General features: G+C 36.3%; 4 protein-coding genes and 1 long non-coding RNA gene across 14 annotated transcripts; 2 read left to right on the forward strand and 3 right to left on the reverse strand.

Moving 5' to 3' along the window:
* Positions 1–179: 179 nt before the first annotated feature.
* LOC132281691 (LOB domain-containing protein 22-like) lies at positions 180–2,103 on the reverse strand. Its single transcript, XM_059783367.1, has 2 exons — positions 1,100–2,103; positions 180–306 (listed from the first exon to the last, which is right to left on the reverse strand). The coding sequence occupies exons 1-2, from the start codon at positions 1,744–1,746 to the stop codon at positions 180–182; spliced, it is 774 nt and encodes a 257-aa protein (XP_059639350.1). The 5' UTR covers positions 1,747–2,103.
* A 2,270-nt stretch (positions 2,104–4,373) lies between these two features.
* LOC132287108 (mediator of RNA polymerase II transcription subunit 9) lies at positions 4,374–8,335 on the reverse strand. Of its 2 annotated transcripts, none has more exons than XM_059789610.1 (6): positions 7,964–8,335; positions 7,764–7,844; positions 7,505–7,585; positions 6,765–6,823; positions 6,599–6,680; positions 4,374–4,665 (listed from the first exon to the last, which is right to left on the reverse strand). In XM_059789610.1, the coding sequence occupies exons 1-5, from the start codon at positions 8,234–8,236 to the stop codon at positions 6,623–6,625; spliced, it is 552 nt and encodes a 183-aa protein (XP_059645593.1). In that variant the 5' UTR covers positions 8,237–8,335; the 3' UTR covers positions 4,374–4,665; positions 6,599–6,622. The 2 variants fall into 2 exon arrangements, with proteins under 2 accessions (XP_059645593.1, XP_059645595.1); XM_059789612.1 differs by having other exon boundaries at positions 7,764–7,826; positions 7,964–8,334.
* Positions 8,336–8,472: 137 nt separating this feature from the next.
* LOC132287109 (uncharacterized) lies at positions 8,473–14,102 on the forward strand. The gene is made up of 2 exons (XR_009472933.1): positions 8,473–8,638; positions 13,535–14,102. It is a non-coding gene; the product is annotated as an uncharacterized LOC132287109 (long non-coding RNA).
* A 1,135-nt stretch (positions 14,103–15,237) lies between these two features.
* LOC132281692 (mediator of RNA polymerase II transcription subunit 4-like) lies at positions 15,238–15,913 on the forward strand. Its single transcript, XM_059783368.1, has 2 exons — positions 15,238–15,450; positions 15,542–15,913. Exons 1-2 carry the CDS (start codon positions 15,238–15,240, stop codon positions 15,911–15,913), a joined length of 585 nt encoding a protein of 194 aa, XP_059639351.1.
* Positions 15,914–18,274: 2,361 nt separating this feature from the next.
* On the reverse strand, positions 18,275–27,101 carry LOC132283704 (putative disease resistance protein RGA3). 9 transcript variants are annotated; one of them, XR_009472115.1, is made up of 5 exons: positions 26,874–27,101; positions 22,211–22,315; positions 21,891–22,031; positions 20,448–20,498; positions 18,275–18,532 (listed from the first exon to the last, which is right to left on the reverse strand). XR_009472115.1 is itself a non-coding variant. In XM_059785703.1 (4 exons), exon 1 carries the CDS (start codon positions 25,354–25,356, stop codon positions 24,124–24,126), a length of 1,233 nt encoding a protein of 410 aa, XP_059641686.1. In that variant the 5' UTR covers positions 25,357–26,634; the 3' UTR covers positions 18,275–18,532; positions 20,448–20,498; positions 21,891–21,998; positions 22,758–24,123. The 9 variants fall into 7 exon arrangements, 5 of the variants coding, with proteins under 5 accessions (XP_059641686.1, XP_059641689.1, XP_059641685.1 ...); XR_009472114.1 differs by lacking the exon at positions 22,211–22,315 and adding an exon at positions 26,641–26,721 and having other exon boundaries at positions 26,874–27,099; XM_059785703.1 differs by lacking the exons at positions 22,211–22,315; positions 26,874–27,101 and adding an exon at positions 22,758–26,634 and having other exon boundaries at positions 21,891–21,998.
* Between the last annotated feature and the right edge of the window lie 259 nt (positions 27,102–27,360).

Below are 27,360 nucleotides of genomic sequence, written 5' to 3' on the forward strand. Positions count from 1 at the left end.
TTTTTTTTTTTTTTTTTTCAATCTATATCACTGGTCTTAAAATAGTTATCTACACTTTTGTTGAAATGGAGAGAGAGAGCATTGCTGCCTTTCTCTATATGTCTCCTAAGTCTAATGGCAAAAAACAGAAATGCAGAGAGACTCACTACAATCTGTTTTGCAAAGGGTTGGTTCTATATTCAACAATTACAGTTTGTGAGAGTAAACAAAGTGGCAGCACTCTTTAGGTCATGATCTTGAACATGTTGGATGGACTCATTCTCTTCTTTTAATATGGCCTTGTCGTCTCTTAATATGGACTCTTCACTGCAATGTCAAGTTAATTCCCAGTTATTAGTAAATACAGAAACGAATTTTGGAACATAAATATAAAATATTATTCAAATGTGATTGGCTAATTCTTGGCACTTCTAGTTCGGATTAAAGAGAATCACAAGAACGCGAGCCAAATCAAAATTGGATTACCATATTGTTGTGTTTGGGAGCAGCTAAACAACACAAGTCCGAACTACTGGTCTGGTACTCCCAAAAACAGCTTGAATGAAGATCTAAACTAGGTGAGGTTTAAAATTCTTCAAAGCACATGCAATGAATTACAGGCAAAGCTCAACTTGAGGAAAAGATTAAAAAGAATAGCAATTCTATACTTTTGACCAACACCGGCCTGCAACTCCTTAACATTTTTTTATTTTTATTTTTATTATTGTGTGCACATAAATTGTAACTCATGTAAAAATAATATGTTATTTATACATATATATATATATACATAAAATGTATATACATGCACACTGCGCGCGCGCACACAAACGTAATAAATAATATCTGATTATGTAGTCTCTTGCATCGGAAGGTCAAAATTAATAGATCAAGAAACCACTTAATTTTTCCATTTTCATCTTTCTTAAAAATGTATGTCGCATTATCAATCACTTCGGAAAATTGTTTCCATTTCAACAGAAATTGGTTTTAATTTTTGCAAAGACATCACATAATTATTTCCCTAATGTAATAATAAAAATTATTCCTTTGTTCAAATTCCAATTAATTAATTGCCTTATCTCAAACAAATTAACATGAAAGACACAAATTAGTTAACCTCTTCCCGAGTGTTTCTTCACCCTCAAAATTGAGCTCATGATGTCTCTCTTCCGCTACATCAAGAGGCAACTTCACATCAATGCATTCCTTAACAAAAGATTGCTTCTCCTGCAAGCAAGCCCATGGTACGTGATTATTAAACTGCATAACATAATGTTGTTGTTGTTCTTGCTGTGGTTGAAGCTGATGATAACCCATCAGATTATACGAGCTCAACGTATCCACATTTATAACATCACAATTCAACGCCGAATCTGTGAAATCCGGCAGAGTGGCAGTCTGTTGATGATGAGCTTGAGCTCGGTGTATGGCGAGCTGATGAAGAACAATCTCTAACTCGGCCTCACAATAATCGATCTGACGCTGCAATTCACGTATGATTCTGTAACAGCCACCAACAGGATCACTGGCTCGAACGTCGGATTGGAAGATAATGGTTCTCATGGCCTCGTCCTTGTCGGGTTGTCGGAGGTTTCGGATGATCTTGGTGATGTTACTGACTCCAAACAATTTATGGGCATTGAGGAACTGTCGTTGGCGATCGTGAGGAAAATAAGGGGCGAGAATGCAGTCGGGTGCGCACTTCCTGCGCTGGTATTTACAGGCAGCGCAGGCTTGGGTGCCGTTGCCCCTTGGAATGCTCATGTTTATGGGTTTTTTTTCGGCTGGGTTTCAGGCGGAGATGGTGATTTTTTTTTTGCTTGATGAGGTTAGGCTTTGTTTTCTGGTGTTTTCTCCTTTCTTTTCTCGTTCGGAAGAAAATGAAGGAGGGAATGGGAGATGGGGAGAGATGGGAGGAAGGACAGGCAGGATTTAAGAGAGAGAAGTTGTAGAGAGAGAAGACAGATCTTAACTAATTTTGGTTGTGCTATGAACGATATTCAAGCCTATGGAACAGGAGTCTGGTAAATATTGGGATAATCTCTAGTACACAATGAGTATTTAACTATTTATCTAACCAAAAAAAAAAAAAAAATGGAATCATAAAAATATAGTGAGAAAAAAAAAATCATGAAAATTAACTTAGCAAAATTCATAAGCTTGATATGATACACTAGCACAAATTTGTTGATAATTTAATTTTTATATTTTTTTTGCCAATGTTTTGATGTGATTATGGAGAATTTAAGATTTGATTTAAGTGATTATTTGACAATTTGTTTTCTATGCATACTCTAATTGGTCAAATTTCATTCCAACTATTATTTTTTATCCCTTTTTAGTGGATGAAAGATAATATATACAAAGTAATGCTACGGAGTGCTCTTAATGGCGAGTTCATATCTTAATTTGTTGGAGCAATCAAGTATGTGACCAAATTCATATCTCTCTAATTCGTTGAATCGAGCATGTAACATGGGTTCGATTAAAGGTGTGACAATGGCTAATCTTCACGGCTAAAGGTGTCACATATTCAATCCGATCAATTTATGAATGCACGAGCTTACGTGAAAACACCCTCTATGGTAATATATTTTATGTAAATATAATAGTATATGTAAGTCAACTGTTTACACCATTCGATTTAGAGTACTTTTAGGAGGAAGTGGTACCAAAATAAAAATTTGGATACCAGGTGTTCTTGATTTACTCAGCTCATTACACAAACTGCTACAAGACATTTAAATGAAAATCTTGAACAATTAAACCTATGGATTCATTAAGTTATGATATTCAAAAGGGTAAAGTGCAAAAAACCCCCTTCAACTATTGGCCATGTGCAATTAACCCCCCTGAACTACAATTTGCCTCCTTGAACTATTAAATTTGGTGCAATTGACCCCCAATGTGACATCTCCGGCCAATTGGTGTAAACGGAAATAGTAAAAGACAATTTTACCCCTGTATAAAGCCACGTCGTTTCAGAAAATTTTAGCAACCACCAGCTAAAAAAAATAAATTCTAAAAAAAAAGAGAAAAAAATCAGGCCATCGCCGTGAGTCAACCATGGCTGAACCAGCCCATCACTGTTCAGCCCACCATTCGAGCTCGTCCCCACTACCGTCTCTTCATCCGCAAGCTCACAGCCGAAGTCGCAACCAGCTCATCGCCGTTCAACCGTAACTAGCCCATCGCCGCGAGTCAACCATGGCCGAACCAGCCCATCGCCGTTCAGCCCACCTTGCTCGTCGATCCTCTCCACCATCCGAGCTTTATCCCTGTAGTCGTCGCTTCATCTGAGTGCCGCCGAGTCATCCACGGCCTAGCCATCGCTGAACCAACCCGCCAATCTCACTGTTGCATTTCGCCGCTGCCGCCACTTCACTGCCGGTCCATTCCTCGCCAGAGTCACCATCGCCGTCCGGCCCCCCACCGGACGAATCACTATTCCTCCCGATCAACCAAAGCACACAAACAGAGACACAAAATTATACAATCATCAGTTTGTGCATATATATGTATATAGAATTACAGAAACGATATAGAGAGAGAAAGAGGAGAGGAGAGAGAGAGTGCGAATAAATTGAGGAAAATAAACCCTTATCCTCTTAAGCGAATTCTGAGTTGTGATATTTGTGGTCATCGGAGTCCAAGCTTGTGCACCTCACGGCCAAGAGTCAGCCGTCTACACTACCTGCCTTCATTGGCTCCGCGCCGACCAAGAGCTCATCACACAGCCGCCAGATCTATTCTCACAGCTCTTTTCTTGTCTCCTCCAGATCCGCCGCGAGCTCGATCCACCATAGCCGGATCTATTCTCATCGGCTTTTCACTGCCATCAACATCCTCAAGCTTGCCGCGTTGCAAATCTAAGTCCAAGACCCAGATCTATCTCGCCGGTCATTTCGATCCTCACAGCCGGATCTGTCTCACAGGCCATTTTCATCCTCGAAGGTGTAGTTGTGGGAACGGACGGGACGGTGGTGATGGTATCGTCTGTTTTATTGACGATGAACAGTGTGTATTTAGTATAAGGGCGTGTTTGGGTGTTTTAAGTGGTTTTGGGTGTAAAGGTAAAGGGTTGTATGGTCATTTAAAGAAATTTGGTTTGTCACGTGACACATCACGTGCGTCTTCACGGCCAAAGTCAACCGGCTTATCACCGGAGGGGGTTAATTACACTAAATTGATTAGTTCAAAGGGGTTATATGTCAAATTAGTAGATCAGGGGGGTTAATTGCACATGGCCAATAGTTGAAGGGGGGTTTTTTGCACTTTACCCTATTCAAAAGGACAAAACTTGACACAAATTAGTCACCATCTGGGGGAAATATAAATGACATAAAGAACCATCCAAAGAGTGGGAGGGAGTCTCCATATCCAAAGGGTCATCAACGAAAATGATGCTAAAATACTTCATTTCAACAAAAAATAATGACAATGATGGTCCAAGCTGCTTCACAACCCTTTAGCTTTACATTTATCCATTTAACATAATTAAAAAAAAAAAGATGTACCATCTTGGGGAATTTTATCAGAATGTAATTCCGGCAAAGCGAAGTTCACAAGAGTTAGACTGAGACTGCTGCTACAATTGGTACCAACAAGAAGAAGTTGGTCTTCAGAAGATGCTGCATTGTCTCTTCCAAGTGATACCTTCCTCCATATCGCTTATGCGACAATCTGCAAAAATAGAAATGAATGAATCATGGACAATCTTCAATCTAGAGATATGAGACTAAAAGAAACATCAAGTGTTTTAAAAGTGGCTATGCACAATGACCCATTTAAAGCAACACACTGTAACAGTAATTCTAACTGCAGTGCAGTGCACCACATACTGGCTTAAGAAAAGTACCTTAAAGACTCACTCGATTACAGTTCTAAAAAAGTCATCTAAAACATCAAATGATGGATAATCTTTTGCACTGTCAATCTAAAACTGCACCCATTCAAAGAAGAGAAACCACAAATTGGCTTCAACATTTTTTTAAGCATTCCAGAGACTCTTGATTGAAGTGATCAAACCAACCAGAAGTTTTCATGAGAGAAGCTAAAAGTCAAAAGTATATTTTGAATATGGTAATTAACTTTTAAGCCAAAGAGCACAACTGACATAAAGAGTAAAAAATAAATTACATCCTTAAAAAATTTTCGTTCAATGTCTACATCAGCAAAATTCCTAAGTTGATAATTTCGCAACAAGAGTGACTCTAGAGTACCTTAATAGCCCCTCTAGACCCAAAGGTTTTGGAAGCTCTCTCTCTCCCTCCCTTATTTTTTCTTAATAAATTTTGTTTCAGCAAATAAAGAGAAGCCTAGAATACAAAGAGTCTGAAGTGTGCCTTTATTCCCAATGTAAAAAGAGGATGTCAGATGATACATAAAGAAAGAGATCCAAACCACAATAATTTCCATATATGAATTGGAATCATAAAATCGGAATCAGGAATTGATGTCAATTTGCCAACTAGTTGGGATTAGTCATTACTCATGAGGAAGCAGAACCAAATCGAGATGATACACGGATTTGATTTCACTTGACTGTCTACAGCTCCATTGCGTGTGCTCGGGTATAAATGTATTGCCATGCTATATAGATTTATAAATGCAGTAGACTCATAGTGTGGGCTAATTCATGAATTGAATCAAATGGGCCCTTTTACAATATTCAATATTTTTATAATGGCATAACTAGTCATAAGTACTCCAGAAACTGTTGATTGAAGTGGTCAAACCAACCAGAAGTTCTCACGAGAGAAGCGAATTTCAAGTAAAGTATATCTTGAATATGTTAATTACCTTTTAAGCCAGAGCACAACTGAAATATTTACTACAAAATAAATTAGATCCTTAAAATATATTTTTGGATGTCTAAATCTGCAATCTGCAATCTGCAAACTCCTAAGTTGATAATTTCGCAAAGAGCACAACTGACATTTTTTGTACAAAATAAATTAGATCCTTAAAAAACTATTTTTAGATGTTTAAATCTGCAAATTCCTAAGTTGATAATTTCACAACAAGAGCGACTCTAGAGTACCTTATGCCCCTCTAGCACCAAAGCTTTTGGCAGTAGAAAGCTTTTGTTCCTGAAGCGCTCTCTCTCTCTCTCCTCTTATTTTTCTCAGATAAAGAGAAATATAGAATACAGAGAGCATTTATTCCCAATCTAAAAAGAGGACGTCGGAAGATACATGAAGAAACATATTCAAACTCCAATAACTTCCACATAAGAGACGTTAGGAATTGGAATCAGAAAATGGAAGTATGAACCTTAAGACAGGCATTCAACAATATCTATGTCAATATGCCAACTAGTTGGGATTAGCCATATTTGGCTCTTTTTATGTGCTTCAGAAAATAATTGAAACAACCTATGATTTGAGATTATATTATACTGAAAATGCAAGAAAAATACAGAATAAAACTGTCCAGAAAAGCACAAATTAAAATTCATTTGCTAAAAAATACACAGAATAAGGGGAAAACACCCGAAAAGGAAGCAAACATCCCAGTTTTGGCCCATTATGCTCTTCTTCAATCTATGAGACTACTTAACAACACTCTTCGAACTTCATACATTGTTTACTTGAGTCAAAGGAGATATTCTTACCCAGCTTAGAAAGGTGACAAGCTGTTATGGCTCAGACTTGATAAGGTCTTCAACAGAGTTTCGATAATTGGCAATCAATTCCCTGAAATCATACAATAATGATGCACAGATTCAGCAAGACAAGCACTTAACATGAACAACACATCTTAAGCTACATGCTACAGACCTCCTTTGATTTAGTAATTGTTCGCTTTCCTCCAGCTTGCGCTTTTGTCCTTCCACTGTCTATAAGCAATATGTAGAAAGACCACAAATTATTCTAAGAACACTAAGAATTCTCAACAACCAATGAATTATTTATCAGAACACAAAGAACTAATTAAATGCAAATGCGATTATCAAATGAAATAATGGAAACCAATGCTTCATTTGGCCTGAAGGGATTAAACAAAGGGGAAAAAAAATAATAATAAAAAATCAAATTTTGGATGTTCTATAGATATCCAAGTCTTCCAAGGAAAAGAAGAAAGAAAACCACTAAACTAGGCCTAACATATTAAGTTGGCTGGTTCGAGCAAATTTTTTGTTGTAGTAAAAAATTACAAGGTCATGCAAATCAAAAATTGACCGACACACCATCTAGTACGGTGATAGTTCCAGATTCTTTGTTGCTCTTATTTTGGATTAACTACACCACTCCAGTTTTATGTAAACAAGTAGTGAAACCAATCAACTTTCATGGGCATCCGAATGCGTCACGAATTCAAATGCAATAACTAAATTATGAAGCGTGTGCTATGATGCTCGTTTACTGTTCGATTACCATTTAAAACAAAATGACTATCTCCAATAAGACAGTGTTTTTCTAAAGAACATAATTTTCTAGTAAGAAAAAACCCAAATCAACTTACACTCCAATAATAAGAAATTCAGTAATATAACAGGGATGAGCAGGCAGTAATTTACCATGGCTTTCGTGTTGATTGATTCTGATATCGAGTTTAACAGTTGCTGGCACTTCTCAAAGTGATTGTTCAATTCATTTATCTTTCAAAACAACGAATAAACAAATAAATACAAATATCAATAAAACCCAATTCAAATCGCAACCTCATAAGCAATAATTTGTTAATCAAACAAAAATTACAATATGTATATATGTCTATACACACATACATACAAATATATATTATTAATTAAGATTATTGAAACTGAAAATACAAACCAATGCATCAGATTGTGGATCACGAGTCCCATTTTCGATGGTGTCCCCTAAATTCTCCACCAACTGTAACATCGTCAAAAACTTAAAACCGCAAAAAAAAAGATTAAAACAACAAAGAATTATAGGAAAATAAGGTTACTCACAACAAAAATAGGGGTAGGGTTAGGTTTAGTGTTAGTGTTATGGTTTCAATTACATACATGGAGGAGATGGAAGTGAGAAGCAAGTGATTGGTGGTGATGGTGTTGCTGCTGCGGCTGTTGTGGCTGCTGCGGAAAACGCTGTTGCTGCTGCTGTTGTTGATAGTGCAATTGTTGCTGTTGTGGTTGTTGCTGAAATTGCTGTTGTTGATGATGAAACTGCTGTTGTGGTTGGAGATACAGATGGTCCTGACTTGAAGGTGTAGTGGGATTACTGTGGGTCGGGATGTTGGGAATCATCGACCAGCTTCCTCCTCCGTACGAGTGATCCATTAGGCCCTCCTCGCTGAAACTCGCCACAGAAATCTATGCTAACGTTCGCAGCGAGGCGCAGGTTACGCCCTAATGGCACAGAGTCACACTGGGGGAGAGAGAAAAGCTATGAAAGAGAGTTTTACCGTGATCTGTAGCTTACAGCCGTTGATTGTTAATGTCGAGTTTTGAGTCAATTTTTTCGACTATTTTTGTAATCCTACGGTCAGTATAGGGAGTTCATATTCCTTATTATGGACTCGCTCTCTTCTTAGTATTTTTTTTGAGATTACATATGAATCATATGATGATTTGAAACGGTGTCGTTGTGCTCGTAAGTACCCATTTGCAGTGATCACTGACCACCATTCAACTTTGACATTTGCAGACCTAATTTCTAGCTCCGGGCAAGAGGGAAAAAGGGTGAGCCCTTGCTTTAACATTTCTCTCTCTACATCTTTCTCTCTCTACATATATATGAACATGATCTTCGTTATGAGAAGAAGATAACAGATTCTATATATAACTAGATGTATTTGTATAAACATTATCTTAGCTGACACATCGAGCTCTTCTTTTTGAGGTTTAGGTTCGATTTCTACTTTTTTTTTCTTGTTCAATTTGAGTAAAGTTCATTTCTTTATTATTGAGGACATGTTGTTTATGAATTTATCGATGTTTTACGAATTAATTAGGGTTTTTTTGTTCTTGAATCTAATTACTGTTGGAATTAGTACGGATAGATTGTATTGAATTGTGATAATGTGTTTTGGAAGAGAGTGAAGGATATAATGTGGTTTATCAATAATGCATTGAAATCTAAATCAGTTTTGCCTGCTCTGTTTATATTTGTTTACCAGAGTCTTATTTCTGTTGCTTGGAATTTACTTTCCTACAATGTTAAAAAAAAAAAAAAAAAAAAATTGAAAAGAAATTCTGAGTATTGGATTCAAGCCAAATAAGACCTTCCCAGATATCATGGGACACTTTATTCTCAGATTTATGTGGCAGGGAAAGGAAAATGTTGGAAATGACTTCATTTCGTTTTTATATTTTCCTTCACTTCTCATCATTCTTTCCAAGAACCAAATTGGACCCTAGAAGGCTATAGATGTGTGGTTATGGAAGCGTGTGCGTCACTGTCATTGGTACCATTATGGTGGCAGTTACCAATTTAAAACCTTGGTAATACCCTAATTTGGATACTTTGTATGTGTTTGCATGCATGCACTCCATTGGTTTTAAGTCCTCACTCTACTTTTTGTTCAACTTACTCATCAAGTTGAATGAGATGTTTTGGAACATTATATTAGGGTGTTTGTGTTGTAACGAATAATTTTTTTTGTTCTATGAATTATGAAGGTGCGTGAACAAATTTTTAATGGATCTGTTTACATTTTCCAAACAATACTCTTTCGTTAATAAAACATAAAATGTCACTGCTACGAGAAAAGTTCATCTTGGAGGTTATTTACAATAATCTGCAAATTCCAGTTTTGAATAATTTTAGAGCTTAAATGCCTCGCATGATGGTAGGATGTATGAGTATTGTGTCTTCATTTTACATTGAAGTCCACTTAAATGCTCAAAGTTCTGAGTATATTGTATTACATCTTTCAATTATTGAACTTGTAATATACACCTTTTACACAAGTATCAGTCAGAGAGATATAGTTGTATGTGTCTCATTGTAGTATTAATTTAGTCCACCTATTCGAGATATGTTAAGCCATTCCTTTAGCTTTGATAGTTGTGCTGCACTCACAAGTACTTAAATTTGGCAAGAACTTAATTAATGAAAATTAGGAACCACAAAGGTGAACTTGGATGATTCTTAGGTCTTGCCGTTATGCTTTGTGTATGAATTACTCATTTATTTATTTATTTTTATTTTGCTTTTTTTTGCCTTCTCATACAGCTCGGTCAAATGAAAGGAAGGAACTATTCCACTACTTATACATGTTAGCAAGGGGATGAAGTCAAGGGCTAGCTCTAAGTATGACACTTATCAGTGAGGCAATGCATAATTAGACTTGACCACTGAGCATGCATCGATCAGTCCCTCTAATTATAACAAAGACATTAAGTGCAGATGTTTTGTATGTTCATGTAGGAAACTGAAAGAAGTAGATTGCAATACTTTTGTGAAGAAGTTTGCTAGGGCAGTGGAAGATTTAGCTGTGATTGAATTGGGGGACGTCATCATTAAAAACCTAGGTAGATCTGCAGCAGTGCAAATAATGATGTCCCACATTGGATGCTGGTATTTAGCTGTTGGTTTGGTTAGCCTTTCAAAGGTTTTGTGAAGAAAGTGAAAGAGTTCGTTAGGAAGGAATTGAAAAGGATAAAAAAGAGGAAGGGCTAAGTTATGGCGAAAAGGATTTCTAAGGATTTGCAAATCCATTGTCCCATAGGTTATTATTATGAAGGGATGCATAAGTTAAAGACTGGAAATGGAAGGGGAGGCTAGGATGGTTAGTGTTGCCCAAACGATGACGGTTCAATTGGGCTTTTGGCAAATGATAGGAAAATTTTCGATTGACTACATTTTAATGAAATTTCAACAAATGTTTATGCAATCAAATAATAAACAAGCTGAAGATAAAAATAGAGGGTAGAGATGCAAACACAAAGAACACTGAATTGTAACGTGGTTCGGCACCATGGCCACGCCTCAAGAGCACCTCTCAAGGATTCCAAATCCACTATACCACTCTCCTTCACGGGTGGAGAGGAAACCTTTACAAAGCCTTTTCTCTCTTTGCCAAGTCTTAAACTTCAACGGTTACACCAACCCTTTTACATCAATCTCAAAGATGGACAAAGATTTGAGTACAACAATGAATATCCCTCAATGGATAGATATACAATTCAAAGCTCACTTTAGAGTAATAGATGAAGTAAGTTACTAAGTGTTGAAGCTCAACTCTAGACCAAGAAGGTGTGAATGCTCAATAAGATTTTCAATAAGTAATATGGTAAAGCACATAAAGGATTTGGTAAAGTGAGCTAGGGACCTTCAATTTATAGCCTTTTTGGGAAATGCATCTGTTATAGGCTTATAGCATTTAAAGACTTGTTTGGTTCTACGTTTTACGAAAGTCGGTGTTCATATAGACATCTTTATGATTTTTTATAGACATATATGTGTGCTTTTCGCTTTTTGGATAGACGCCTATAAGAAATGAACCCAAAAATACCTTCGCTGGATAGACATTTGTGAATCGATGTATAGACATCTATAGGAATTTTTTAGAAAAATTCTCACTTACAAATACATGATTAAATCACAAAGATGTAGATGTCTGTAAGAGCCATATGGATTTTTGTGAGCCCTTAGTAAACAAAAATTCATTTCCATTTAGGCATATAGATGTTTATCTAAGCCATATAGACATCTAAGTCCCTTCTAAATTTAAATTTGAACTTTCTAGGGTCCAAAGTGACTTCCATCAAGTTAATTGACTGTTTGCCCTTATAGAGTGAATCATCCAAGTCAAAGCATTTAAGTCAATTATTTTGGAGACCTTAAGATGATGGCATGACTCATTTTGAGATCTAGACTTGAGCTTTCAAATCAAATGCAACAAAAATTACTTTACAAAAAGCCTAGCTCTCACCAAGGTGCTGCTGTTAGGTGAAGGAAATATTGGTACTGTGATTTTGCAGAAATTATTAACACCACACCCCCCCCACCCACCCACCCCCCACGGGGGTGCCCGCCCACACGAAAAAAGAAGAAAGCAACCAAAAAAGTATAAATTAAATGATAAAGACTCTGCAGAAACTAACACGAAAAATTCTTGTGATTGTTTGTGGGAAGGATGATGCTGTGGTTTGTCACTGGTCCTGATACCTGCTCAAGTAACGTTAGAGGGAATTCTAATGATGCAGGATATAGACTTGTGTTTAACACTGATATGTTAACTCCTGAATTTTCATCGTCTATCCAGTTCGAAACAGGTTAACCCTTTGGAAAGGTGAAATTGGAAATGAAAAATTCTCTTCTCTCCAGGTAGGACCTGGAGTTGGTGGACGTTTGTCCATGGGATTACCGACAAGTGATTGATTTTATCCAGTATTATAAAATTTGGAAATATATTTTTATTTTGCAAGAAACCAGATTGATTTGGTCTTGAAAAGTGCCACTTGGGAAGCACAATGTTGAAATTCTGTTGTTGGACCTTTTGCAAGCTCGGGGAACATAATGGGGTATTTAATTGTTAGACAATAGGAGCGTTATAGGCTATAGCAAACTTTGCTTTGGTGATTTCTGAATTGTCGATATCTATCTAGACTATCTAGTTCTAGAGTCGAGTCTGATCAACCACTAGTGCACTGCTTATTAGGAATTTAGATGTACCTAGGAAGATAGAACAAAAGAAAAGAGTAACAAAAATTGTGTTCATTGAAATGGTAAATCTGCAATGCCATGTTTTCCAAACGACTGATCATAGATGAACGTAAATAGAATATACTACCTTGTAGAGGAGATGATTTAAAGAAGCACTATCAATAAGAGTCATGACATAATATAATCCAAATTTATCATGGTAAACTAATCTATTGTGATTAAAAAGACTTGGCATTAAGAAGGTGAATTTAGGCTTTAAAAGTCCTCCTTTGTGTAAGACCTGGCATTGGTGTTTCAGACACTCTTCTGTCAAAAGATCATTTTGCAAGGAAAAGTAACTGGTTGAGTCAATTCTAAGTTGGTGGAGTGTTTCAGACTCCCTTGTGTTGAAAGATCATTTTGCGAGGACAAATAACTGGTTGTGTCAATTCTGAGTTGGTGGAACCTCTTCTTTTAAGACACTTATTTTACAAAGACAAATTGTTGGATTGTGGCAATTCTAATATTTATTTTTATTTTTATTTTTTATTTTCTTGTTTGTGTGTGTGTTCCTTTTGTCAATACTATTCCTTCTTTATGCGTTCGGGTAAATATTTAACCCTTGAGAAGGTTGAGAGCCTTAGAATTGAGCTGCTTTGACATTGTTTTCTTAATGATGAAATCATTCTCTCTGACTCATCAAAAAACAAATTATATGATGATATCATTCTCTCTGTCGAAACTGGTGAGTTATCTTGTTGCTTGGCAGCTTTGACCTTTTCTTTTGGGCCTAGGCAAGAAAATTAGCTGTGGAAAACTTTTTAAAATATGAACTAATTTGATCATCATTCACTTGATTGGTTTTGGCTCATGAGGTTTTCTGTCACGACTTTTTTATAACCCATTTATTATGACCAAATATCTGTTTGTTATTTGGTGTGTAAGACATAGCCTTCCAGTTCTGATACAAGTACAGTGGATTGCAGGTACATTAAGATATGACGATAAAACCAACAGTTGCTTTTAGGGCAATTTTTGTAGGAGGTGTAGCCGCATTTGCGAAAATTGCTGGTGCAGTGAAGGCCGCAGGTGGTGCAAAGGTGGGTGCAGCAGCGGCGGCAATGACAGCCGCGGCAAGTGCAGCCATGTCAGGATCAAATAACGAACCAAAGGAGGCTTCGAAGCAGTCTTTGAAGTGACTCTTTTACAGATTTAGGAATGAATTATGAAAATGTACCAGAGCTGCAGTTTGCTGTGAGCTTGCTGGTAATTCTTTAGCTTTGCTGAATTGTGAACTTGATTGTAGTAGTATGTATAAAACGGTTCCAAATAAAAGCCGTAGTTCAGTAGATATCTGAAGCTGAAAGTGTCCTAAGTGACCTCGGGATAAAAATGGTTGGGCGTCGTAGCCAACTGTGGTAAAATAGTTGTGTCAATGTTGTAATGCCTGATGATTTTGAGCGCCAAGGAAAAGATGTTATAGTTGATTTTGTCGAGGCTTTTGTATCACTTTGGCACTTATAAACAACTGCAATACAGAATTTTAGTTGATTATGATTTGCCTTGCTAGTTGTTGCTGTTTCATTGGTAACGGTTGCAGCAGGTCAATGAAGTCATGCCCTTCTATTAGCAATTTAGGCATCATTCTAATCAAGAACAGAGCAAAATAGAAGTAATTTACAAAAAAAACTATGCATTTTTCAAAGTTGGAAGAACCCTGCTTAATTGTGGCATCTCCTAAATTGGATGGCAAACAAGGTCATATCAGTCTCCCGAGTTATGTGAAAATTGTAAGCAGTGCCATAAGAAAATCCAGTGCTAATGATTGGTTTTTCTTCAAACAATCCAGCCAAGAGAATGCCATCATTTTCTTCTTCTTTAAATTTCCCTCTAAACTAGCTTTTCTCCTCCACAGAGTGGTCCTCCGTAAGCAAGGTGTAAAAAACACTACTTTCTTGGAAAGCAATCATGCAGGAAGAAAGTGTAGGAACCCAGAAGATGTCAATAAATGATTGCATCAAAGCTGGTGGACTAATTTTCGAAACTAGGCTGAAATTTGGACAAATTAAGCCAAAAATACTAAATCTTCTAAAATTCAGGCATTTCAAATTTGGGCGTAAAGTTTGCGTTGATTTTCGTTGATTGAAAAAGCACATTTTAAAACTTTTGAAATTAATGTTTCTATAAGAGAAAGAAAACTAAAATGATTGATCTAACGATTCAAGCTGTGATTTGTACTGTTAAATCAGCAATCAAGATGGTGAAGATCCCTTACTTATTTGCCCTTTCTTAGTTTCTTTGCATAAATTATATGAAACAGAGTTTGAATAGAAATCAAATCCACAGACACTGGAATCGTCAGTGGGAGATTTTGGGGCCAAGCAGGAAATGGGTCAGACTCTCTAGACAACTAGGCCGGCCCAAGAGAGGTTCAAGCAGAATAGCCGTAGGGCCCGAGGATAGATGCACTAGGCCCAGTACGGTACTCCTATAGGACGGTGGTCTAACCTCTTCACCCTCCTCACTCCAAGAATCAAAAACCTACCCTCTCCTCCCAAATCCAACAATCTCATCATCAACAGTCCGTGCCCGTCTGTCAATCGCCAAAACCGCCTCTCTTCTTCTCCCACAATCTCATCATCAACAGTCCGTCGTCAATTGCCACAACCGCCTCTCTCTTCTCCTTCAAATGGCATCGAGAGTGTTGGAAGTTTCGCCCAATTGCCTTCCTTCATTCCATGGCTCGCTTGTATCTTCCCAGACACAAACTCCACCTCTCTTCACATCCCTTCAAACTCAGCTCTTTGAAGCTGTTAAAGAAATTCTTGATGCTAAGCAGAAATTCTCTCGTGATTCTGCAATTCTTGCCGCCTTTGCCAACAAACTGAGAGAAGCCGAGAGGGTTCTTGGCACCCTTGTGGATGATTATTCTGATTATCGCCGCCGCACCAAACGATTAAAAACACGTGTTGCTAGTATTACACAACAAATAGTTTGTCCGTGGTGCACTGCCACCCTCCCCACAAGAGGAGCAATTGCGTGCTTCTCAGTTATATAGTTTCTCTGACCTTGATGTCGGTTTACCTAAAACCAAGGAGAAAACATTAATTGAACCATTCATCAAAGCTCCAACTGCACAATCCAATCCACTTGCCAATCTTCAGCTTCCATCTGGTGAATTGCCAACCACTTTTCCATTGCCATTGCCATTGCCTATTCCTGGTGGTAGAATGGAAGATGAACCACCACTACCATCCAAAGTTTTACCTCCGATACGGGTTCGGCATGTCCAGCTTGACATTGATGACGACAGTAGTAGTGACTATAGTAGTAGTGATGTGGGAAGCTCTGATGATGAAGATTGAGAGTCAGCTAGGATGCATTTTTTAAATTCTTTTATGTTGCTGTATATAGATTGAATGTAATTCTGTAAGATGTGGTTTATGTGGTATGAAGTTTATATATCCTGTTACACTCTAAGAGCAACCCCAGCGCAGAGGTTGTTTTTCATTCCACACTTTATACAAAGTGTATAGCCACATCATCAATTTTATGTAAAGTATACATCACGTTAGCAATAGCAATTGATTGTGTACTTACTTTGAGGCTCCAAATTCTTGTTATGCACTTATTTTTTCATTATAAACTTTATTATATTATTATTTTTAAAATAATAAAATAAATTTTTTTATTGTTTTTTTTTTCCAACAGTTTTATTCTCAACAACTATAATACTAACGGCTATAATTGTTTGTTCCGCTCATTTTTCAGGCGCTACTTCATTCTTTATATGTAAAGAGTGGAGTGTGTAATATGAGATGGGTCCCATTAGTGTGTAATCCGCATAGTAGAGCCTCTCATTCCACACAGTCTCACATATTGTACACTTTGGTGATGCGCTGGTTGCTCTAAGATGCCACCACTTTCTGTCTCTTCTCTTAAATCAAGTTTATGAACGTGGGAACGACTCAAAGAGACAAACATGAAATTCATGTCATGGAAAGTTGGTTCATATATTACATGCCAATGGAAGGGTGTGGCGTGGCGTGGCGTGGCGTGAGTGTTAATACATAGGCAATGAATTGTTGCCAAATAGAGAATTTCACATGTAAATGGATATTTTCCTGTCGTTCAATGAAATTAATGCAGGCACTGTTGGCTGTCCTGAACGATAATTAGAATAAGTTACCTTAAAGGAAATGAGAAGTGCGAAGTTATCTTAAAAAGGACTAGCTAGCTCTCACGAAAACTAGAATGACATGAATACTACATGAGAATGCAAGGGAAAAAAAAATAAAAAATTAGGGAAGGATATAAAGTCACCTGAGGGTCTGCCTATGTTCAATACATAAACATGGATATTCAAATATATATATATATATATATATATATATATATATTTATTTATTTATTTGTATTTGTATCAACGTCCACATCAAATATATATTCAGCTAAAATTTGAACAAAAATTAAGAGAGGAAGAAGGAACAAGAAGAGTAGTTTTAAGGTGGATATATAAAGGATTCAGGTTAAGAAGGATACCCTTGTATATGCGGGATGTACTTATTTGAAGTTTTGGGATGTGAGCAATGTTAGGCCAATCTTCCCGTGTTTCCTTTTGGCATCAATCTTTTACCTCCTGTGGACAAATTTCAATTTGCAGTTGTTGTAATGTGGTGAGCCGACGCATCCCTTCAGGCAGTGACTTCAATATCCGGCAATAGGAAATGCGAAGTTGTTGAAGTGATGTGAGGTTGGCCATCCAGACTGGTAAACTTTTCAGATTTTCACAACCTCCAATGGTTAGATATTCCGTAGTGGTAAGGTGTTGAAGCCCCGCCGGAAGAGACTCCAACTCGCGCATTTCGTGGATTTGCAGAGAAGTTAGGTTGGTAAGTCCTTGAAAATGCATGCCTCCATTATCATCACCATCTGGCAAATCATATGACAAGCTTTCCAACTTCCTTATATTCTTTCGTGAGGATCAATATTACCTGCTTATTTGTGTTGCAATTTGATACCAAAATTTTCCATCCTTCCTCTCAATGAATATGCGTCGCAGGTTGAGCCAATAATGATATTAACTTTTAAATATTCCATACTTCTTGTATGGGTTGCATATTGATATCAAAAACCTTTTGTCATTTCATAGGCTTGAGAAGTATTTAAAAAAGTATTTTATTAAGAATTTACAACATACCATATCTATCTTTCAACTTTTTGCGGGCAAGTGTTTTAGCGAATTCAGAATTTGCAACACCAATAACCAGATTGATTTTCTGCACCTCATTTAGGTTGTGAAAAGGAACTGAAAGCATTTTCCACCTGTGTAGAAGCTTTACATCTAAGTAAACAGAACATAAAATAATAATTAAGTTAATTTAGGCTCCATTTGTTTGATCGGCGAGCTATTTAACACGTCCCATTCGATGAATTTGATCTCAACCTCAACCTAAACCTTTATCAAACATCAAAAAACAAAAATAAAAAATATATATGTTTTACCTAGAAATGGAAGCCTTAGTTTTCTATAATGAAGGAGATCGTTCCAGTTTGTAAAATAGTCATATTGCGCCTGTGAGTTAGGTCCATTTTCCTTGAGAAAATTCATTTGATTCAAATTTCGGCAACATGCCACCATAAAATTTGAACATTCGGAAGGAATTGGGAACCTGTTTCAAATATCCTGGAATTCCACAATTCACATTCTAAATAATTCATTCGAATTCTAGAATAAAAGCAAATTCCATTTATAACTTTTTCATACTCCAAACATGTCAGTTCATAGGATTTAAACCTTATAGTACATGAGTTTTTAACTTTTACACAGTTCACTCCCAAGCCTCACAAACTTTTATATTTACATCACCAAACTATTACAAGCCACACAACATAGTACATATGCTGAAATATACACCGAAGCCTCTTACGCCTAGACAAGTCAATCAAGTGATCATGTATGTAGGAAGCATCATGTCCCAAGCCTGAAATCAACAATACCGCTCAGCAGAGAACAAACAATATTCTAAATTCTACATCACCTTAATATGTAAAACAAACATAGATGGAGAACAACACGATTTTAAAGTAATCACCATACAAACAAGGAGAGAACAATAAAACTTTAATGGACCAGGTCAGTAGTATACAAGACAATAATTTAAACAAAAAACAGTACCTCAAGGTAATATCTCAACAAGCTTATGATTCAAACCTTTACGAACTTTATTAAAGATCCTCTATTAAACTGTAATGCATAAATCTTTTTGGGGACTTGCACCCAGAGGCCGTACCCAAATTAATGCAGAACGATTTTAGGGACTCCCACTCAGGGGCTGTACCCCTATTAGGGCATAAATCATTTTAGGGATTCTCGTACCCCCTATTAGGACATAATGATTCATCATATTAATACCAATTCTCAATACAATCGTCCACAATAATACCTCAACATAACCTCACCAACACCGCTTCTCATCAACAGAGGATTCAAAGCTGTCTTTAAAGTAAGTAATCTCAATAAAGTTTTCATTTCCGGTCAATCATATAATATAAATAGCAATACATTCACTACAACAATAATTCCTAAATCATATGCCCAAATTTCAATTTAATTTCTAATCACTAAAATGTATATCAATTCAGTAATTCCAGTTGACTAGCAATTATATCAACCAAAAAGACTTAACAATTGAATTAAACAAAACAAATAGAACAGATGGAATTTATACATAAATAGTTAATTAGGTTATCAATTCAAAGTTTAAATAATAAACTTTTAATATATAATTTAAAATACGAACTTCCCTACCTGTACCGTAGTCTTACAAAGATCAAGGTAAGATTTCTTTCTCTTTTTTCCTTTCTTTCTTCTATTTCTCTTTTATTATTATTTTAATCTTCTCTCCTGGCCATTCCTAAAGCTCACTGTTTCAGCTTTCTACGTGAGTTCCAAAAGCTAGCCTCCAAATGAAGCTTTCGTACAATTGATATATAATATACATATAGTATATACCCTCGTGTCTTTTGAGTGAGTGTTGTGCTGTGCAATATCTTTGCCTTCTTGATATTCTTAAGCTTTAGTGTGTGACATTTGTCACACCAAACATGGCTCATCATCTTCTTCTTTTTTCATTATTTAATTTATTCTAATTTGTTTTATTGACACTTTTCTCCATCCTATAGACCCACTTCTTAATTGCATTTTATTTACTTTCAATCCACAACTAACTTTATTTATAGTTTCCCACCTCATCAACTGGTTTGAACAATTTGTTTTATGCCAATTATTTTTCGTATTTTACACTTTCGCACCATTAACAACTAAATTTTCTTATTTTCTTTTATATTTCAAAACTCTATACTTTATATCTTACATTGAATTATTATATAATTCAAGTTTTAACCCATGAACATAACAAGTTGTGCTAACCCACGAACCCAATTTCTTTAATTAAATTTCGTTAAGACGACGCTACTCAAAATTCATATGCTATAATGGCATTAACAAAATTTTCTTAAGCAACCGTCTCATTATAATAATCAAAATTTAAATTCAATTTTCTTCTTTTCTGTTTATTATTTTTTTCAACCAACTCAACTGAATATGCAGATTTAAACTCAAATACACATTAATAAGCTCATAATAGCAAATAAAAAACCAAATAAAAATTTAGGATCTCAAAGAATATAACAAAATTAAGACATGGGAATCATAAAACCTTCAGTAATACACTTAAGCCCACCAAATCCAGACAAGAAGCACCACCAAGGTAGTTTTTTTAATAAGAGCACAGGAATGCCCAGAAATTAAGAGATCACACATAAGACTGGGAATACATGTCAGCATGTGCACACAAAATCACGTGCAAAGCGCATTTGTTTAATTAGAAATTTTACCTTCCTGTCAAACACGTATGGTCCATAATTAACACCACCCATGTTTTAAACCTACATCAGAAGAAAAAAGGATTCTATCAAAAACAAGGCAGGACACTACATTCAGTCCTCTAAGTATCAATACTGACAACCCTGATAACCAGTAAAGATAAAATTTGAAGATAACCTTTTATTATTCAGTGCTTGCAACTCACTATTTGGATATAGAAACTACTGTGTGTTTAAGAGTAAGGAGTTGCCTTTAAATTGTCTCATATTGATCCGGACAGTTAGATGCACTAAAGAAATAAAATTGGATGCTATGTACATTCAATTATGGAATTATTTCTGTATAAATTGAGAAAATTTTGTTAATCTCTCTATAAATCCCCGATGGTATAGAAAACTACTTTATACACTACGATAATAATAATAGATACTTAGACAGAATGTAGGTAGAATTTTAAAAAAAAAAATTTACGGGTATTTCGACTGAAATACACACTATTTTTGAAGCTAAGCTGATGCATAAAATAATATTACTGTATTTTCCAAAAAAGAAACTGTTTCCTACTTGACCAATAAGAAGGCTTGGACCACTTGGTTAACAAAAATGATATGTAATTCATTCATTGTTGAGTGTGTGACATTCCTATTACTGAGTTGTATAGCCACATTCCCAACATGTATGCCTCCACTTTAACCTTGTACTCTGTTGTTTTATCCTTTTAATACAAAGCCATTGAGGTAAAAAAAATAAAAAGAAAAAAAGAAAAAAAAAAAAAAAAACAGATTCCCAACACATATCAAGCTAAAAGTTCAGAATCTTGCAATTTATTGTAACAAGCAAATTGGCATATAGACAGATGTAGTTTGGCAACCAAGTAAAGAATCAAATACTTTCTACCAAGCTTTTTGTGATTGTTATATGTAGAACTCGGTGCATCAGAGATGCATCCACGACCATGAGAGAGTTTTCAGATGTTACTTGAAATCAATTACTATATGGGAGAAAACATATTCCTAGGGAACTCGTGATGTTCAGCAAGAAAAAACATCTGGCACAGATCGAATAATTGATAATCAGACGTGGTAGGAGAAGAGATATTCCTACGGCAAAATATATAAACTGATACATCAAAGTAACACTGGTGGAAGATAATTTTCCTTTTTTTTGTTTAGTAGAGAGTCTAAACGCAACTCAACTCAACAAAGCCTTTTTTCCAACTACTTGGGGTTGGTTACATAAATCCTATTTTTCCATTCCACTCAATCTAAGGCCATAACCTAAGTCAAAAGTATTATTATAACTTTTATTAATAACATTACCCATGGAAATTTTGGTCATATCCTTCCTCTAGCATTATCCTTGATGTGGACTAGCTGAGCATAGGCTCATAATTTGCAATCTCTTCAATATAGAGTGAATTTAATAAGAAGGGGGAGCAAAGACGAAAGTCTTACCTTAATGACTGGGATGCAAAGACAAAAGTCTTACCCTCCTGACTTCAACCAAACAGTCCTTTTAAACACTAAATTCTGGATTTATTTCTTCTTGAAATGTTACTTCTACTACAGAGAGAAAGGAACGGTCCGAGAGTTATTCTAGAAAAAGAAATAACAATGATTAGGGAAATTAGAAGCTCATATATACATCAAAGCACATAAATGAGAGACATTTTGCTTCCGTTCAAAATCTTACAATATCATCAAAACAATGAGGAATTATGATCAAATTTCAAATTAATAGACATCAGTGCAACAAAGATGTATAATCTACTAACTTTACAGCGAGCCATATTGATCCCTTCAATCTTTGAAAACAAAATGAATAATAAAGATAGCTAAATCGAGTGACGCCTTCTGCAAAAAGTGATTATCTCTCTACACTGTAAAATCAACAAAAACAAATATCAACATCATATTGTTGCCAAATAGAGAATTCCATATGCAAGTGTACATTTTTCGGTTCTTCAATGAGAACATGTTTCATCAATCATTTATTAAAATAAAATAAAATAAAGAATTCGGGTATGATATTAGTCATTTTTTTCCCCTGAATGATCATTTTATCCCTCGTGGTGATCAAATCTAGGACAACAATGCAGATTCGATATTGGTTGAGTTTGGAAATCATAGAGATAATACAATGTAAAATCATAAGAGTGTATTTGCAACGGTTGTCCTGAGTGATATGGCATTGTGATTTTACAGTATTCTTCTATATCTAGTTATAGTAAGTTACCTTAAGAGAAATGAGAAGTGCTTTGTGGGTTTGAGTATATATGTTGATTAAAGAGATATATGAAGGATTCAGATTAAGAAGGATACCTTGTATTAGTATATAAGAACTTTTGGGATGTGAGCAATCTTAGGCCAATCTTCCTCTGTTTCCTCTTGGCATCTATCATATAGCTCCTGTGAAGAAAATTCAATTTCCAGGTGTTGTAATGTGGTTAGCCGTTGCACCCCTTCCGGCAGTGAATTCAATCTTGGGGAATCGCAAATGTAAAGTTGTTGAAGTGATGTGAGGCTGCCTATCCACTCTGGTAAACTCATCAAATTTTCACAATATTTAATGGTCAGATGTTGGAGAGTGGTAAAGTGTAGAAGCCCCGCAGGAAGAGACTTCAACTTGGGTATTCGTTCAATAGTCAGAGAAGTAAGGTTTGCATTATCATCACCAATATCTGACAAATCAATCTCTTGGCAATCATTGATGTGCAGAGACCGGAGGGCAGTGAGATGTAGCATCCATCTGGACAGAGAGGTTCGTCTTGGACAACCACCAATGACTAGTTTCCGGATAGAAGTGAGACGTTGGAATGCGGCCTCCGGCAGTGTAACTTGATCCACAGATACAACCAGTTCCTCTAAGTTGGAAAGAGGAAGTACGAGTGAAGAAGAAGAAGATCGCGTTGCTGCCACCATTGTTGTCTTTGTCTTCATCAATAACTGTTGTTGTACTAGCTTCTCTCTGACTTCCCACAATTCTAGTTTTACAACAGTTGGTTGCAGAGGCATTGATGTTAGCTTAGGGCAGTACCTGATCAATGATTCAATAAGACAGGGAAATGATGGTAGCAGTGACAGTTCCTGATCTTCTGCTGCTGCTAACTTACTCATCCTCCACCATCCCTTCAAATTAGGCATGAACTCTAGAGTGAGATATTTCAGTGATGGAAAGAATGTTGTTGGTGGTGGTGGTGCTCGCTCTCGTCTTCCTCCACCTCCTCTCGATGATGAAGACGGAAAAGGAGAAGACATTAAGGACTCATCATTATCTAATTCATTACCACCACCAGTAGGTCCACCACTACTGAAGTAGTCATCTATGTACTCTATGGAAGTTAATCCACCAAGATGAAGTTCTCGGAGAGAAGGAAGCTGCTCTATTTTTGGAAGATGTTTACATCCTTCACAATTCCATATATTAATATGAACAAGATTTGGGAGGACGGACGTAAATGACATCCATGTTGGTAATCTCACACCCCTATAGTGATATATTCTGAGCTTCTTCAGATTTGCGTATGGCCGGAGAGCTTCCAATACTAACTCATCGTCACCGAAATACAATTCCAAAGACTGAAGGTATTGTTTCCCCTTCAAGTTCGCTTCCTCTGCTTCTTCTTTTAATCTTGCCCCTATTCTTTTATTACCCGCTTGCCCCACTGAACGTATTATAATCTGCAACTTACCCCTTAAAAGTGTTTAAATTTTTCAATTCGCTTAACCTGTTAAATGGACCCACAATGAACTGATTTAATGTCCGAAGACAAGTCAGCTGGCCCATTCCACGCGGCATATCATTCAAATGACTCCCACCATCAATCTCCAAATGTCTAAGGCTCACCAATTTTCTAATATCTCTTGGCAATTGGTTGAAAAAGGGACAATCACAAATTTTTAGAGTTTGTAAATTTTGCAAGTTGGTAATGGAATTTGGCAGTGTCACAATTCTATGGTTATTGGAAAGATCAAGATATCTTAAATGCCTTAGCTCACTTATGCAACTCGGTACAGTCATCACTCCCAAGGCATGCATATCCAACACGCGTAACCTTTTGAAAGTAGAAACAATCGTTTCAAATACTGATTCCTCCAATTTCAACAGAGGGGATTGTATTGCAGCTGGCAAAAAAAATGTTCTTACCTTGACAGCTCCAAGCAAGGGGTTAGGAATTTTTAATGAAAACTCTGTACATAGAGATGAATCAAATGACACATCAAATGACACATGACGGGTTCTTGTAGAAACATCATTTGCATCTAAATTCACCATGGAACTCTCACTTGCCGCAGTCGATTGTGCAAGGTCATGCATAAGATCATGCATTTTACAACTTATTGTACTACCAAATTCGTCTGTTAAATCATCTTGAAAAAATGACCTCCTTAGTAAATTCATAAAATAAGAATCTCCAACATCCTCCATATCTTGATTTTTATCCGACAGCTGAATAAATCCATTTGCCATCCACAATTGGATCAGTTGTTGCTTATTAATTACATGATCTTTAGGATATAAGCAACAAAATGCGAAGCATTGCTTTAGATACCAGGGAAGGTGATCATAGCTCAACCTCAAAATTGGTAGAATAGCATTCTCCTCTTGAGCTATTTTGGTCATATTTTTATCTTTAAAAATCAACCATTCCTTCACTGTATCTCTAGAATATAATAGACTTCCTAAAACTCTTATGGCTAATGGAACTCCTACACACTTCTCCACAATTTCCTTTCCTATTTCCACTAGACATGGATTCTCAGGCTCTATCCCTTCTTTAAACGCCATTTGCTTAAATAGAGACCAAGACTCTTCGTTAGACAAGCCTTTTAAAGGATACAATGAATTTGTCCCAGAAACAGCTGCCACTAATTTACTATGGGTGGTTATCAAAATCTTACTTCCCTTAGCACCACCCATCAAAAGATCTCACAGTTCTATCCATAGGTCCCGATTCTCATTCCACACGTCATCCAACGGCAAAAATTTATTCCATCTATTTCTCTCCTAAGCTGATTTTGCACACCTTCCGTCTCAAGATTTCCTGGTTTACTGCCCATTGCACTTTCTATCATCTTTTCTGCAATTTGTTTTACATCAAAGACATCAGAAACACACACCCACATCTTACGCTCAAAATGTTTAGTGACATTCTCATCATTGTATACCAATTTTGTAAGTTCGGTCTTTCCTAGTCCCCCGATTCCAACTATTGCAATAATTGACACATTCTCTAGAACATTTTTGTCCATCAATAATCCCATAATTGCCTTTTTATCATCATCCCTCCCAATAACTTTTTCCGCGCGCACAAAAGAGTGACTCTCCCTCTTCTCTTTCTCAACTCCCATCTCAAGAGCCCTATCAGTAAAGTGGAATTTGCTCTTATCTACTGCTATGGTATCTAGTCTCTCACGGATGACCTTAACTTTATGACCCATCTTAAGACTAAAAACAAGCTGATTTGAGTTTGAGAAAAAAATTCGTACCTTCTTGGTGCGTTTATTCTGAGTCATCACTTTTCGCCGCAAAGCTTCTGTGGAGAAGTCATCCAGCAAATCATCAGCATCATAGACCACGTCTTTGAGATTTTCGAGCCAAACTCTAACCTCGTTGTTTGACACCTGTTGCTGCTCTGCATCAAGAAGTACTTCTTTGAGCGTGCAAATTGTGCTCTCCAATTTGAGAGACTCACTTTCAATGCCATACGCCAATTGAAACTCCTGGAGAGCTGGAAGGCCCAATTTCTTCAATAATGGGATTACAATTTCAGAAACAATTGCTTCTGCCATTACTTTTTTAGTGGCTAGTACTGTGGGTGTGGATCAAGGCTAGAAGAAAATTAATTAAGCACTCTTGAAGAAGGAAGTTGTATGTAAGTGGCACACTGCCTCTATGAATAGCCATGGCCAATATTTATACACAACCTGTCCCTCTAAAAACTTGTTCTAATTGTAAAACTAAAGCATAAGAATATCTTCTTCAAAGGTATCAAGAAAGAATATATTGGTAATTCACAAGTAAAGCAAATGAAAAAGTTAATAGCTTTAGACAAGTCTAAGGAAAGATGCAAATGTGAAATAACAAAAATTGAATAAAGGATTATAAAGAAGTTGAATTTGGAGTAAGCCATTCTTTACTTGTATTCAAATTACACTTCCAAGATCTTTTACAGGTATTAATTTACTTTTTAATATTCCTTACTTGTTTGTGCTGCAATTTGATACAAAAACTTTCCAACTTTCCTCTTCCTTGCATTCTTTCTCTCACTTTAAGCAATCCTTCCTAATAGATTTAGATTTTTTAACGCACCAACAATGGAATAAAAGAAATTTTATATTGTATATAAATCAGAGGATGATAAATATCAATATTCAATGATCAAAACAATGGGAATTTTAAGCTTTGGTTTCCTTTAAAAGATGTGATTTTTGCACCTCATCTTTCCGGAAATGCCCTATTGCACAGAACCACCATTTCAGCGATTAGGAATAAATTGGTCTCCTTTGTGAAGTTTGACTGCCCAGAAGCTTCTAGCATAGATAGCATTGTGCCGGAATTGGGATCTCCCTTCCCTGCGCAACCACCGGACACGATGAATGTTACTAGTGCTAACTTTGTTTGGAGCCCTAGTGATCTAGTTCTGTTCATACACTACTTTAATTGGGCTTGGGATGGCCCATTTAAGTGGGGATTTTTGGGATTGGGCTGTTATTTCCAGAGTGAGTTCTCATAATTTGGCAAAAAAAAAAAAAAAAAAAAAAAAAAAAAACACTTGGACTTGGGAATTAAGGATTATGCAATGCAATTTCTTTGTATTCTTTAACAAGGATCAACAGAAATTTGTTTAGGTAAGAATGATTAACTTTTTAATATTCCATACTTTTTTGTGTTGCAGTTTGATACCAAAATTTTCCACCTTCT

This window comes from Cornus florida, unplaced genomic scaffold (genome assembly GCF_030987335.1).
Source record: "Cornus florida cultivar Cherokee Brave unplaced genomic scaffold, ASM3098733v1 CherokeeBrave_3.0.0_Hap2_Chr11, whole genome shotgun sequence".
Classification (NCBI taxonomy): domain Eukaryota; kingdom Viridiplantae; phylum Streptophyta; class Magnoliopsida; order Cornales; family Cornaceae; genus Cornus; species Cornus florida.

Bases quoted from the DNA above. Each gene is read 5' to 3' on its own strand.
- LOC132281692 (XM_059783368.1), top strand. From the start codon at position 15,238: ATGGCATCGAGAGTGTTGGAAGTTTCGCCCAATTGCCTTCCTTCATTC. The intron at 15,451-15,541 runs GTTCTTGGCACC...CACAACAAATAG, and splicing joins AACTGAGAGAAGCCGAGAGG to TTTGTCCGTGGTGCACTGCC.
- LOC132287108 (XM_059789610.1), bottom strand. From the start codon at position 8,236: ATGGATCACTCGTACGGAGGAGGAAGCTGGTCGATGATTCCCAACATC. The intron at 6,824-7,504 runs GTAAATTACTGC...TATTGCTTATAG, and splicing joins CAATCAACACGAAAGCCATG to ACAGTGGAAGGACAAAAGCG. The intron at 6,681-6,764 runs GTCTGTAGCATG...GTATGATTTCAG, and splicing joins CAATTACTAAATCAAAGGAG to GGAATTGATTGCCAATTATC.
- LOC132283704 (XM_059785703.1), bottom strand. From the start codon at position 25,356: ATGGGTGGTGCTAAGGGAAGTAAGATTTTGATAACCACCCATAGTAAA.
- LOC132281691 (XM_059783367.1), bottom strand. From the start codon at position 1,746: ATGAGCATTCCAAGGGGCAACGGCACCCAAGCCTGCGCTGCCTGTAAA. The intron at 307-1,099 runs GTTAACTAATTT...TTGACATTGCAG, and splicing joins GAAGAAACACTCGGGAAGAG to TGAAGAGTCCATATTAAGAG.